Source organism: Cervus elaphus, chromosome 3, assembly GCF_910594005.1.
Source record: "Cervus elaphus chromosome 3, mCerEla1.1, whole genome shotgun sequence".
Taxonomy (NCBI): domain Eukaryota; kingdom Metazoa; phylum Chordata; class Mammalia; order Artiodactyla; family Cervidae; genus Cervus; species Cervus elaphus.
In genome coordinates this window covers 25,967,049-25,980,178 of record NC_057817.1, presented here as the reverse complement: position 1 = coordinate 25,980,178, position 13,130 = coordinate 25,967,049, and the positions used below count along the sequence as shown (strand labels likewise).

The 13,130-nt window shown below is 54.4% G+C and overlaps 1 protein-coding gene across 2 annotated transcripts; it reads left to right on the top strand.

Annotated features, from left to right (window-relative positions):
* The first annotated feature begins 5,941 nt into the window (after window positions 1–5,941).
* On the top strand, window positions 5,942–11,074 carry HOXC10 (homeobox C10). 2 transcript variants are annotated; one of them, XM_043882295.1, is made up of 3 exons: window positions 5,950–6,806; window positions 9,202–9,294; window positions 9,947–11,074. In XM_043882295.1, exons 1-3 carry the CDS (start codon window positions 6,056–6,058, stop codon window positions 10,222–10,224), a joined length of 1,122 nt encoding a protein of 373 aa, XP_043738230.1. In that variant the 5' UTR covers window positions 5,950–6,055; the 3' UTR covers window positions 10,225–11,074. The 2 variants fall into 2 exon arrangements, with proteins under 2 accessions (XP_043738237.1, XP_043738230.1); XM_043882302.1 differs by lacking the exon at window positions 9,202–9,294 and having other exon boundaries at window positions 5,942–6,806.
* Window positions 11,075–13,130: the final 2,056 nt, after the last annotated feature.

The window sequence follows — 13,130 nt, the reverse complement described above, 5'->3', positions numbered from 1 at the left end:
CACTCTTTATTATTCATATAAACCTTTGGAAAAGGCAACGCCCGGGAAGTTTTTATAACTTTGTTTGGAGTAAAAGTTTTACAAGAGTCCTCCTCCCTTTTTTTAAAAAAAAAAAATTAAAGTTTTGGTCTTGCCATGGAATGAAGTCTCAGGATCTCTGGGAGGGTGGGGAGAGAGAAGTTCTGGAGTCCGGTGTGTGTGTGGGTGTGGGGGGGATGTTTGGAGCTGCATCTCTAAGGCAAAACAAGGCTTAAAGGTAGGGGTTACTCATTCCTGAGACCCCCCTTAGCTTTGGGGGCTGCTGGGAAAGTCTCAGCCACTCTGCTGTTGAGACACACACTTACAGACCCCCAAAGTTTGGACGATGTCAACTGGACCAGATCTTTTCCATCACATCCTCTTGTTCTGTAGGCATCTCTCTCTCTCTCTCTCTCTCTCTCTCTCTCTCTCACACACACACACACAAACCCTGCGCACCCTCAACACACTGCACAAAGTGGAGACCCATAACCTTGACTCAGACCTCCAAGTTGGCAGAGTCTCTGCACACATACACCCGCATCCCTGCCTCCTGCAAAGTCCACAAAGGGTTTGATGAAAGACAGAATTCAAGACAAGAACTGCCTGTCCAGAGCTTGCAGCGACTGTAGGACCGAGAGAAGAGGAAAGCCAGTGGGCTGCAGCCCAGGAGCGTGCAGAACAAAGGTGCCTGTGTAGAGACGTGGCCTTGGGCTGCTAAGCCTGCTCGTGACTCCTTGGATCTGCCCCCCACCTGGGACTGACGGAACCCCACTCCTCCATTTCCCCTAACTCCAGCCTCGGAACATCAAGTTGACAGAAACAAGGGCTAATATTTTAATGTTCAGCTCTGGAAGTCACGACAAAGACGGAGCAACTTCTCCGAAGACAGGCCTGGCGGATGAGGCTCCTTTGGGGTGATGGACTTGAGGATACCTAAGCCCTGGAGCTGGGCACTTCAGGGAGCCTTCGGAGTTGGTCAGGACGTGCCCCAGCCCCTGCTTTTCCTTCTAATGGCGACTGCTGAGGCCTGGCTACCAGCCGCTGACAGCCCTACACTTCGCCTTGTGAGGAGCCGAGTTAAGGCTGGAGGCGGGGGAAGGTCAACTCCAAGCTTGAGCAGCGGGGCTGGGGAGGGATGCTACAGAGTCTGGTGTTCTCCCCCTCTCGGGGCGCCTGGCGCAACAGAGAAAAGTAAGAGCTGAGGGAGAAAGTCAAAGGAAAGGAAAGCATTGAGGAGGAAAGAAGAGTAAAGAATAAATTGTATAATAAAGGAGGAAGAGAGAAATAAGGAAGACAATTAATTTTAAAAAGAGAAAGAATCCGAAAAAGAGAAGGAAACAAATGGGTTCCAGAGAAAAAGAGAAAGAAGCAAATAACGAGAAAGGAAGAAGATGGGGAAAGAAAGGAAAGGGTGGGGAGGAAGATGGAAAACAAAGATCTTCAAAAAGGAATTTAGCCGGTAAGGGAGGAGCGAGATTCTCTCTGGAGTAAGCCGGGCCGACCGCAGACCTGACTCCGGCTGGAAACCTGACCTACTGGGTAACTTGGGAGCACACCATAAAGTGGGGAGCGAGTCTGCCCCCTTCCCAGACATCCTCCCATCCGTCCTCCTCCTAAAGCTTCTCTTGGATGTGTTTGCTGTCTGGTTTCAATTCAGGAGGCAAAGTTAAATAACTAGCTGGCTTCAGCGGGGCAAGAAAGCAGTTGTGCTGGCTATCAGACTTCAGGATGCGGGAATCTCAGGGAGTACATTTTTCGGTAAAAGTGACTATTTGTGGCCCTGTACATACAATTAAGTGCCTAGTCAGACATGTGTCTAGGCGGTAACCTCCATAGCATCTGGGTGCAAACATGTACAATGTCCAGATGTGAGAGCGTCTCTGATGGCTGGGCTGCCGGCGTGGCGAGGAGATCGGGGTGGATCAGAGGCCCCTCCAAGCGTCTTCGGTCTCCCACTTGCCTCTTGTACCTATTTGAAAATCTGTTTGCGGGGTGGGGTGGGGGGTCTGGGGAGCTTCTAAGCATTCTATCTTTTGCCTGAGATTTCTCTGCTCCCAGTTCAGCCGGGGCAGAGCCCGGTGTTAAGGAAGAAAGCAAATCTTTCCTTAAGTTTTGAGAAGAGATTGATTTATTTGGGCCTCCAAAACATGAGGGAAAAAAAACTCTGCAGTTTTCACCACTAGTGTGATTTTGTTTTTCATTTCACTTGAAGAGATTTCAACACACACACACTGTATAATTATTTTATTATTTGATCCTAAATGGAGACACATTTTATTTTTGTTTCACTTCACCTTTGGAATTTCCTAGATGACTTCCTTAACCTGGTGAGGAAACTCCGCTAATTTTCTTTGGAGGAATCAGGGTGCCTCTGGGGCGTTTTGAAGGCTAGAGCAGGCAAAGCAGCCGAGGTTCCTTTCTGTCCGTTGAGCACTACCTTTTCCTTCTTCTGTTTCCACGTAGGGACCCCTAGTGCCCCAGCCCTCAGCCTGTCCTCCGGAACCCACCAACCACACTGGAACCTGTGAGGAGCACCCTCCACCTCTCCCTCGGTCACAGTCCCACTGGCAGCAGGAGGCCCAGCTCTCATCCCTGGTGCCCTTTCCAGGGTCTGGGTACCAGAAGAAGGGCGCAAGGGGTCAGGGCTCTCGGGGTGGGGGTGGGGGGTTGTCAAAATATAGGTGCAGCCCGAGCCCCCCCACTGTGACCTGAAGCCCCTGAATTTTCGCATCCCCAAGTTGAGGCAAGAAGAGGGCAATCCGGAGTCAAGCATAGACGCGGCACTTTCCCGGAAAGTTGGGTAAATGGCTTAACAGTGATTTTAGCAACACAGACTTCTCCTGGACCCCAATCAAGTTCCCTAGGGGTGCAGGCCTGAGGCTCTAGGCCCCGTGGGGCTGGGCTGATGGGCGCCTGGCAGCGGTGGCAGGCGGGGTGGCCGTGGCAGCCTGAGTGCCTTTGAACGCCAGGCCCGGACAATAGGACTGAAACGGCCTTTGCTCGTGGCCTCGGGAAAGACGGAGCCCAAGGGGGCAGGGCTAGGACCCACACCAGGACCCACACAATCGCTCCCCTCTCCCCGTTCTCACCCTTGCATCTTCCTTCTTTTCGCCTCCATTGGGGCAGAAACCCAAGTCTGCAAAAACCCAACAAGTTATTCAAATCTGCGGCTTCGGGTACTTGTTTAACAGCTCTGGGTTTGCGTTTATCCTGCGTAATTAAAGGCAAACATTTGTCCCACCGGGGGTCCCACTTAGGCTGATGAATTTGATTTCTTTTTTCATTAATGGGCCGTGTTCATCATACTTCTAATTATTTCAACTTTAAACACTATTCGTTCTTGTGAGGAGGTGGGAGTGGAGGCGGGAAGTTCCTTCTCGCCGGGGGGGATTATTTCCATGAATAATACCAAAGATTCTGAAAGCGACTCTGTCCCCACCCGGGGCTGAGGTAAGGAGTGGGTTTGGGACCGGGTCAGGTTGGTCTGGGAGACAGGTCGAGAGGCCCAGTGAGTCTGCTTCCCTCCAGCTGGTTCCCCAGGTTAAGCCGTGGGGCTTGATGTTTTTAAGAGGTTATCTGGAGTTCGTCTCCCTCACTCTGCCGCCTCCCTCGCCCCCTCCCAGGCTAGGCTCAGACCCTTCCCCATCAAGGCTCTTGGAAACCTTCCACAATCCCAGCGGATACCAGCCTGGCCTGGGCAGAGAGACTCAGGGAACGATGTCCCGGCCCTCAGCTTCCAACACTGAGAGAAAGACCAGGAAAAGCTGAGGTGGTCAAGCGGCCCCTGGGTGTGGGGGACAGGGCCCAGCAGACCCCAAAATGGGGAGCAAGGGCAAGGGACTGGGACGTCAAACTCCAGGGACAGGCACACCAGGCAGGAAAATAAAGGAGATGTGAAAGAGGGGGAGGGAACCCCCCAAAGCCATATAATTCTCAATTGCTTTGGTCTTTAATTTCATCGCCCCATAAATGAGGAAATATCAGTTCCCATACTAAATTTTTATCCTCGGCTGATAAATATGACGGGGAATTTTCGTTGGGTCCTCATAAAAGCGAACAGTTTCGATCAAACTGGTGGGGAAAGACTTATGCAGATAATACAAACAGAGTGGCCATAAAGTCTCCGTTTCCCGAGGGGTGGGCGGTGGGACAAATGGCTCCCTGGATTGACTGCCGCCCCGGCCGGCCAAGTCTCATCTGGGGCCTAAACAGGCTAACCTTGCCCGGGCCAACCCCCTGTGCCGAGCCCACTGCGACCCCTGCAAATGAAAACACGAAAGCGTTTCAAATCTCCCTTGGCTGGCCGGGCCAGCAAGTCACACATTACAAACATTTTCTTCCAGTTTTTCCTGGGGTTCAGGAACCCCTGAGCTTTCTCTCTCTCCCTCTGGATGCAAGAAATCGGCAGATTTCTTTCCGAAGTCGTCTTCTAGCAGCCGCCGGCTTGGGCCTCCCTAGAAGCGATCCAGTCTCCTCACTCCACGCCAGGGCGCCCGGGGCTCAGGTCCCTTTCCCGGCCCGGCTCCAGTCCTTTGGAAAAGGGAAACACGAGGCTCGGCACCGGGGGAAATGTGGGGCCACCGGAAAAACAAAATATTCTCCAGATTCCGTTTCCTGAGGAAGGGGTAGAGAGTTTAGTTCGCTTTGGGAGAAAGGCGATGAAGAAACGGAAAGAACTATTTTAAACATACCTTGTCTCTTATTTCTTGCTTCCCCTTATTACAAAAAATAAAAAAAAAATTTAAAAAACCACCACAAAAATAGTCTGGTTCCGCTCCATTCAAAAATGCCCCCAGCTCCTTGGCTCCGTAAAGGACACTTCTCTAGGTCGGGTTTCCGTCGCCTCTGTTGTCCCGGTTTCCCGGTTGAAACGTGACTCCCCCCTAGCCGCTCAAGGCGGCCCCGAGGGTTCCCTCTCTCTGGGACTATTCCCTGTTTTCATGGGGGGCAAGGTCAACTGGAAAGCGAGGGCCGCCAGGGCTCGAAGCAAAGCAGCCGAACCGGCTCCAAGGCCAAAGCCTTCCAGCCCCTGAGTTGATAACCCCGGAGCCGCCCACCCAGCCAGGCCCAGGCCGCACTCGCTGGTCGGGGAGCCGGCGCTTTGGGTTGCCGGCTTCTGCCTCCCGCGACCCCTAAACCCCTTCGGAACCTCCCTCGACCACTCAGCCCTAAAGCCGTCTTGACCCCTCCCTGGCCTGCCCCGGACACAGGAGACTCCCCGTCAATCCCCGCAGGGAACTGGCGACTCAACCAACTTCCGTGACAGGCGGTCCCGAGCTGAACTCCCAGCCCCAAGGCAGGAGCCCGACGAAGGAGGACGCAGGAGAGGAGAAACTTTAGTTCTGTTCGGGAGTCCTTAACTTTTTCTCTCCCTTTTTCTGCCCACAGGAGCCCTCCCCCAAACCTCACCCCACTCCCATCCCAAGGGAAGAAGTGGGGGCGGGGGCCAAGGCGAGGAAAAGAGGCGGTGAGGAGCGGGGAAGAAGTACCTGAATCGTGTCTTGACCTTTTAATTTGAATTTGACTGTTTTGAGCCCCGAGTTGCCTCGCTCCCTCACTCTCTCCCGCATTTCCCCCCACCTTCTCCCGCCCCCCTCTCCCCAGGAGTTACAGGCTGGTTCCCGGGTAAGCAAACCCCATTCTCCCTAGAACCCCCGCACCCCCCTCTACCTCCCTCCTGCCCCCGTCGCCCCGGGGGCCCTTCCTTTGTTCGCGGGGAAGGGCTCCGGCGCCCCTACCCCGAGGCGGCTGCTAGGTGGCGCTGTTACTCCACGCTCCGCACTCCGCCTGCCGACAACTTGACCCCGCTGACGTCACGGCCGTCTGAATCATCAAGGCCATTTTCAAATCCCATTGGTCTAGCCGTCACATGGTGAGGCCCGAATGCGCGGATAATTATGGAGCTGATATTTCCCCCCCTCCGCTTCTTTTCCCTCCCGCCCCTTCAACCGCCCCCCCTCCCGGATGGGGAAAAAAAAAAAGATGTCAGCTCCTCCGCTGTAGTATTGCTCCTTAAAAACCCCTCTCTCTGAAAATGACATGCCCTCGCAATGTAACTCCGAACTCGTACGCGGAGCCCTTGGCTGCGCCGGGCGGAGGAGAGCGCTATAGCCGGAGCGCAGGCATGTATATGCAATCTGGGAGTGACTTCAACTGCGGGGTGATGAGGGGCTGCGGGCTCGCGCCCTCGCTCTCCAAGAGGGACGAGGGAAGTAGCCCCAACCTCGCCCTCAACACCTACCCGTCCTACCTCTCGCAGCTGGACTCCTGGGGCGACCCCAAAGCCGCCTACCGCCTGGAACAACCTGTTGGCAGGCCGCTGTCCTCCTGCTCCTACCCACCTAGTGTCAAGGAGGAGAATGTCTGCTGCATGTACAGCGCAGAGAAGCGGGCGAAAAGTGGCCCCGAGGCAGCTCTCTACTCCCACCCTCTGCAGGAGTCCTGCCTCGGGGAGCACGAGGTGCCCGTGCCCAGCTTCTATCGCGCCAGCCCGAGCTACTCCGCGCTGGACAAGCCGCCCCACTGTGCCGGGGCCAACGACTTCGAAGCCCCTTTCGAGCAGCGGGCCAGTCTCAACCCGCGCGCCGAACATCTGGAGTCTCCCCAGCTCGGGGGTAAAGTGAGTTTCCCTGAGACCCCCAAGTCCGACAGCCAGACCCCCAGTCCCAATGAGATCAAGACCGAGCAGAACCTGGCAGGCCCAAAAGGCAGCCCTTTGGAGAGCGAAAAGGATCGGGCCAAAACCGCCGACTCCAGCCCAGACACCTCCGATAACGAAGCAAAAGGTAAGGCCGCCCGGGCCGTGGTCCGGCTGGGACGCTCGGGCACTGGGTCTTCGTGGCCCCGGGCGAGGGCAGGGAGAGGGTTGGGCCGAGGAGGCCCTGGACTGTCTTGGGAATGCGACCCCAGCTTGCGACTCGTGTCTGCTGAGCGCCAGGCTGGTGGCGCGTCACTTAGCTAGGGAAGGTAAGCGGCGAAGTGGAGGTGCAAGGCCGGCAGCGGCGCTGGGCGCCGAGACCGGGGTGGTGCACACCGCGGGCAGCCTGCGGGCGCCTAGTGCTGCCCAGGGCGGGTGGCCGCGCCTGGGTGTGTGCTGCCTTTGGTTTGCTTGCTCTACGTTGTTGTCCTGGGGGGCTGATGTCCACCCCACCTCAGGTCAGAAGCTTGCAAAAAAGCTTAAAATGGCGATCTTGGGCCAGGGGCTAAGGGAAGCTTGGGAGAAAGGGGATTTTGCTTTACTGCGTTTTCTCAGTTGAAAATGTTTCCTGCGAAGCGCGAGTTGTTGTTTGTGGGTCTGATTCCTGCGTGTGGTTTGGGCTCCTGCGGTTTTTGGCTCGGCCGGGGGCCTCGGGCAGCAGAGCTGGGGCCGGAAGAGGTGGAGGTGAAGGGCTGCCCGCTGAGTCCCTCCCTCCCCCAGACGCCTAGGCCGCCTATGGCGTTGGAACAGGGCATTTGGAATGTTGTTAAGTTTTTTGTCTTCCCTTTGAAAATTTTTTTCTTTGCCTTTTTTTCTAGTTGCATTTATAAAAATGTAGTTTTCCCATTGGTTTCCAAAAGCAGCCTACAAATGAGTGGTTGGGAAATTTCTGTGTGCATGGTAAGCGGTTTTCTCCTGCAAGGGAGTGTGGCTTTAGTTGGATTTCATTGTGATTTTGGTTGGCGAGGGAAAGCCTAGGCAGAGTTCAAGCTCAGAGTTCAAGATTCATTTCTGCTGAAGGAGCTGGGGGCCTTCAGGACCCTTCTCTGACACCTGGAGAAAATGTAAAGGAAACGGGAGCAGTGGAGGGAGGCTGAGGGGGTTTTCCATGAAAAGTTGGAGCAAAAAGCATCAGAAAGGGCCCAACTGGCAGACGAGGTGGGGGCGGATCACCTGCTCCCCACGGCACTGGCTCCTGGAGGCTGTGTGTAAGAAGGGCTCTTTGGGTGCAGAGGCAGATGAAATAGTGAGAACTGAGCAGACTGAGGGTGGCCTGGGTCTTGTGGTGCTTTGTATATGGATGCGGTGCACACGCATGCCTGGCGACGACCTGTGTCACACTCACACACGCTCACGCATGCCCTCTCATATATGCACACACTCTTTCGGAGGGTGAGGACAGAGCCTCGCCCTCTTGGGTCTCCTCTGCAAATCAAAGGTAGGCCTTGGCAAATCAGCCCACGGAGACCCTGGCCGAAAGATGGGCATGGGTGTGTTCCTGAAGGTGAGGGGGAGACGCACACACACCCACCAAGCCTTGGTGGTGGCACGTGTGCAGCACAGAAGTTTAATTTTATACCATCTCCCCACACCGTGGGCTTGGTTGGGGTGCAGAGTTAAGGTAGGAAAAGCTGCAGCCTGGCCCTACCAAAAGCAAAGTCAAGGTTAACAAGCCCACCTCCTAGCTCAAATTGCCCCCATGCCCGATAGATTCTCCTTTCTCTCCTGCCATCCCCACACCATCTAAACCCTCCAGCCCCAGCTAATCCCTCTCTGCCTTCTGCCTGTGCCCTTCTTGCCTCCATCCCCCCATTTTGGTACCTCCACCAGGCCAGAGGCAAGCCGGCTTTGGGCCAGACTTCCCCACTTGTAATTTCTCCCCTTCCCCTAAACCCCAATTTAAAAAAATCAATGGCACAGAGTTAGATGTGGAGAGCCTTTGAACAATTTGGCAGGAGGCTGCAGGTGCAGAGGTGGGAGCAAAATTAAGGACATTCAAGTGTTTTAAACTAGAGCCTCAAGTTTGCATTTTTCTAGTGCCTCCTGGTTCCCCTAGAGCCCCCACCCCACTCCCCATCAAGATAAGATCAAGGAACCTGGCAGTTTCATTAGGCATAGAGGGGGATAAAGCACAGAGCCATCAGCAGAGTCCTTTGCTGGGTGTCCCTCTCGGGTCTCTGGACTGGGTTTTCTCCCTGGAAAAGATAGCCAAGGTCCCTTCTGCTGCTTGAGGTTCATTTCAGGGAGAATGTGTGCCAGGGGGAGAAGCTATCCATGAGGGAAAGGGAAATACACAGTATATTTACAGTATCTCCTTATATAAATAGACACACATGTGCATATCCCTGTGTGTGTGCATATGGGGAGGAATGTGTGTCGCTGCAGAAATGCGCATGTACATGCACGCATGCATATCTGCATAGACGAGGCAGGAGATTTCCAGGAGGCTGCATTTCCTCAGGATCTCTCTCCCTTGACCTTAGGTCTCTGGCCAGGGCAGTTGTCTGAGGACCCCTCAGCATGCCCCAGAGCTGTTGCCCCTGACCTCTGCTGCCTGCACAAGCTCCCTGCCTCAGGTACTCCTGGGGAAAACAGCCAGGAGAGGAAAAGCTGGCGATGGAAGATCCAGTGGGGGCAGAGTCGCTCTGTGGCACTTGGGGTGGGAGTCAGCGCTGGGGGTCTGACTCTGGGTGCAGAGACGGCTGCAGTGGCCTCTGGCTGCGGAGACTGGGGCAGCCTCCCTGCACTGAGTTGAAAGGGGCCAAAGCTCTCTGGGAATTGCTTGGGGCAGCAGCGGGGTGGCCTCTGTTACCCAGTCTGAGGCCTGGAAAACACCTTTCCTTCTGGTTGGGTTTTTTTTTTCCCCAGAGCTGGAAGGGAGCAGAGAGGAGGGAGGGTCTGGTGGGGCTTAGAGAGCCCACCAGGGTCAACAAGCTGAGGGAGAGCCGGAGTACTCAGAACCTGCTAAGTCAAGGTGGACTGGGGTGGTTTAAATTTAATAGACACGTTGGAGGCAAGTACCTTCTGTCTTTCTTCCCTGTAAGTTTAGACCCCAGAGAAATTCTAAAAGCCCTGAACCCAAGAGGACCCCACCAGCCAGGCCTGTGGGGCGAGAGCAGCTCTCCTGGGCTCCCTCAGCCGCCCCCACAGCAAGCTGGCTAAGGCTGCAGTGCTGCCTGGGTTTGCCTCTTCGAGGGATACTTATGTAAATAATGTTATTTTTAACAGAGGAGATAAAGGCAGAAAACACCACAGGAAATTGGCTGACAGCAAAGAGCGGAAGGAAGAAGAGGTGCCCCTATACTAAACACCAGACGCTGGAATTGGAGAAAGAATTTCTGTTCAATATGTATTTGACGCGAGAGCGCCGCCTGGAGATTAGCAAGACCATTAACCTTACAGACAGACAAGTCAAAATCTGGTTTCAAAATCGCAGAATGAAACTCAAGAAAATGAACCGAGAGAATCGGATCCGGGAACTGACCTCCAATTTTAATTTCACCTGAGCTCGGGGGGCCTCCCCTCCCCCTCCTTTCTCTCCCCCCCACCTTCCTTTCCCCGCCCCTCCTCCCTTTGTGCCTGGTGGTATATTTTTTTTTTCCTCCCTGAGTATAAATGCAACACGCCTGCAAAAAAGGCAAAGACCTCAGACTCTCCTTCCAAGGGACCTATGGTTCGTGCTCCGAAGATGCGTCCACCTAAAGCATGAGAAATGGGGTGCTGGGGTGTGGGGTGTGGTGTGCCCACATAGATGAGGGTGGGAGTGTGGCTGGTGTGTGTGTCAACCCCTCACTCACGCACGCACTCACACATAGCATCCTGTTCTCCAGGCAAAGTTAAGGTCGAATCCACCCGATTATAAGGGGAAAAAAATCAACCAGAGAAGGTCTGTAATCTCGCAGAGCACAGACAGAATCAGAATCGCTTCTTCCTTGCTGCATTTCCTCCTTAGAATAATAGACGTTTTGGAAAGTTCAGCTAGTGTTTGTGTGTTTGTCGTAGCGTCCAGCGCCTCTGCCAAACCCTCTCTGTGTCTTTACCTCCCAGTCGCTCTGAGAATCTGCTTGAAGTCTCGTATATGTACTGCCTTCTGCTCTTCTCCCATCCTCCCAGCACCCCTCCATCCTCCATCCACTGCCATCTCAGAAATTCCATTCAGAGGAACAAAAAACAATTTTTAAATTAAAAATAGAACATAGAGAAGCAAAGACAGAATGCCCCTCCCCCAAATATTACCCTGTCCCTGTCTGGGAGTTGTGTTATTTAAAGATATTCTGTATGTTGTATCTTTTGCATGTAGCTTCCTTAATGGAGAAAAAAAAATCCTAATAAATTTCCAGAATCGTAATCCTCAAATGGGTGGTTTTTTTGTTTTTTAGTGTTTTTTTGGTTTTTTTTTAGCGACACCCTCCCCCCAAAGAGGCTGAGTGTGTGGATGTGTGTGTTTTGTGTTCGACTCATCTCCTAGAGCCTTTCTAGAACGTCTCTTGGCGGGTTTAATGTAAGTGAGAGACCATAACGTTGATTTAAATATTATCCAGGTGACCACAATAAGTCAAGGTCATAAAACAGTAATGTCAGGACGGTCTTGGTGCGCGCGAGAGGTGGATTTTATGATCTGCAAATATAATGTGGTGCTGCAGTAAAAGATGCATTTAAAGGTGACTGGAGGAGGGAAAGAGGCAGAAGCAAACTGCGATCTTGAGGAGCAGACGGATCCCATTGCCTGGGGTGCTGGGCCAGGCGCACCCCACCGCTGCTGGGGGGAACCCCAGGAGCCCCCCACCTATCCAAGGAGAGGAATAAACTTAACCACCGGAGGGGGATGAGGAGCTGAGCCCCCCCCTTCTCGACAGCAGCAGCAGAAGCGCGGGCAGTGGCAGGAGGAGGAGGCAGCGACAAGGTAAGAGAAGCGGTTTCTTGTTCTTCTCTTGGCGGCAGAGTGGGGACTAGCGGCGTCCCCAGGTGCCCAGCGCGCGTTGGGCAGAGCAGGGTGGAAGGTGTTCTGGACATCTTTGCTTGCTGGGAGCCCAGGCTTGCCCTGTGGCGGCTCGAAGCGGAGGGCAGTGGCCACAAGCTCCCCCTCCCTGACCCATTGCCTTGGGGTTCGGCGGTTAAAGGGGTAAATTGGTGGTTTTTGGCTTCTTTCTTTCCTCGGTCACTCCGGGTCGCCTGGAGCTCGACACATGGGTCTTGATGTAGCTCAGTCTGGTCGTCTGCTGGGGGGAGGCAGAAGGAGGATGGGCTGGCGAGGGTTGGAGCTTGAAGCTTAGGTTTTCCTGCTTTCTGCTGGTTTAGATGTGAGCCTTAGCCAGGCGCTCAGTCCCCACTCGCTCTGGCTGTGGGGCTTTGCCAGGCAAGTGGCCTGATTGGAAGAGGCTTTGGAGTGGTTCGGCCACACACGGATGAAGGGAAGCCAGAGTTCAGCTGAGAGACGGAGAGGATCAGAGGAAACCTAGGAGGAGAGCACAGGAGAGCCAGAAGGGCAAGACAGGGGACCCAGCTTGAGAGTGGAAGGACACTCCAGCTTCCCCCAGGGCCAGGGCCAGAGGCAGGGGGATCGCCCCACTGCGGTGCTGGGGGCGGGGCGGGGGTTTGGCGGCTTGAGGTCCCATTTCACCAGAGTCTCCCTGAGCGATTTGCTTAGTCCAGAAGCTGATGAGGCAGTCAGACCCCTTACCCACCCAGCCACCCAAAGTCTACCCTCTAGTCCTTAGGGAGGTTTTGGGGGCGGAAAGGGGGACGGGGCTGAATTTCTTCCTTCCCCAACCCCCTTCCCTTCTCCTCCCGATAGATGCAAAGCTGAATCTCCCGCCCTGCTCGCTCAGCTGATCTGTGGCTTAGGTAGTTTCATGTTGTTGGGATTGAGTTTTGAACTCGGCAACAAGAAACTGCCTGAGTTACATCAGTCGGTTATCGTCGAGGGCCCCAATCCACCTATCCTGCTCCTACCCTCCCCAGTGGGACTGCTCCCCAGGCCCCCTCCTAGACAGGGCAAAATGGGTACAGACTGAGGAGGGCAAGCTGTGAGTGGGGCCACAAGACAAGTCTGGAGAACCCCAGTTTATCCCGTTCACTCCTCAGCCTGTCCCAATCCCCATGCTTGAGGGAGAGGAGTTTTTCCTGCAGCTATTGTTTCCTGGGCCCAGCTGATGGAGACAGACAAAGGAGGTCTAACCAATTCCAAGGAAATTCAGGAATTTGAGTAAGAGGTGGCCTGGCTGGCCAGCTCAGCTGGGTAGCAGGGTGGGGCAGGATGATTAGAAGAGAGAAGACCACAGAAATAGAAAGGAATCTTTGGAGGGTTAGCTTTTCCCACTTCCCACCCCTAAGGAAAAAAAAATCTGCCTCCAGTCGACTGGGGCTGGAGCTTCTTCTTAGAAAAGTGGGGTGCGTGGGGGGTCCCAGGAGC

Coding starts and splice junctions, on each gene's coding strand:
- HOXC10 (XM_043882295.1), top strand. CDS start 6,056: ATGACATGCCCTCGCAATGTAACTCCGAACTCGTACGCGGAGCCCTTG. Junction 6,807..9,201: donor CTCCGATAACGAAGCAAAAG/GTAAGGCCGCCC, acceptor CCTTGACCTTAG/GTCTCTGGCCAGGGCAGTTG. Junction 9,295..9,946: donor GCACAAGCTCCCTGCCTCAG/GTACTCCTGGGG, acceptor TATTTTTAACAG/AGGAGATAAAGGCAGAAAAC.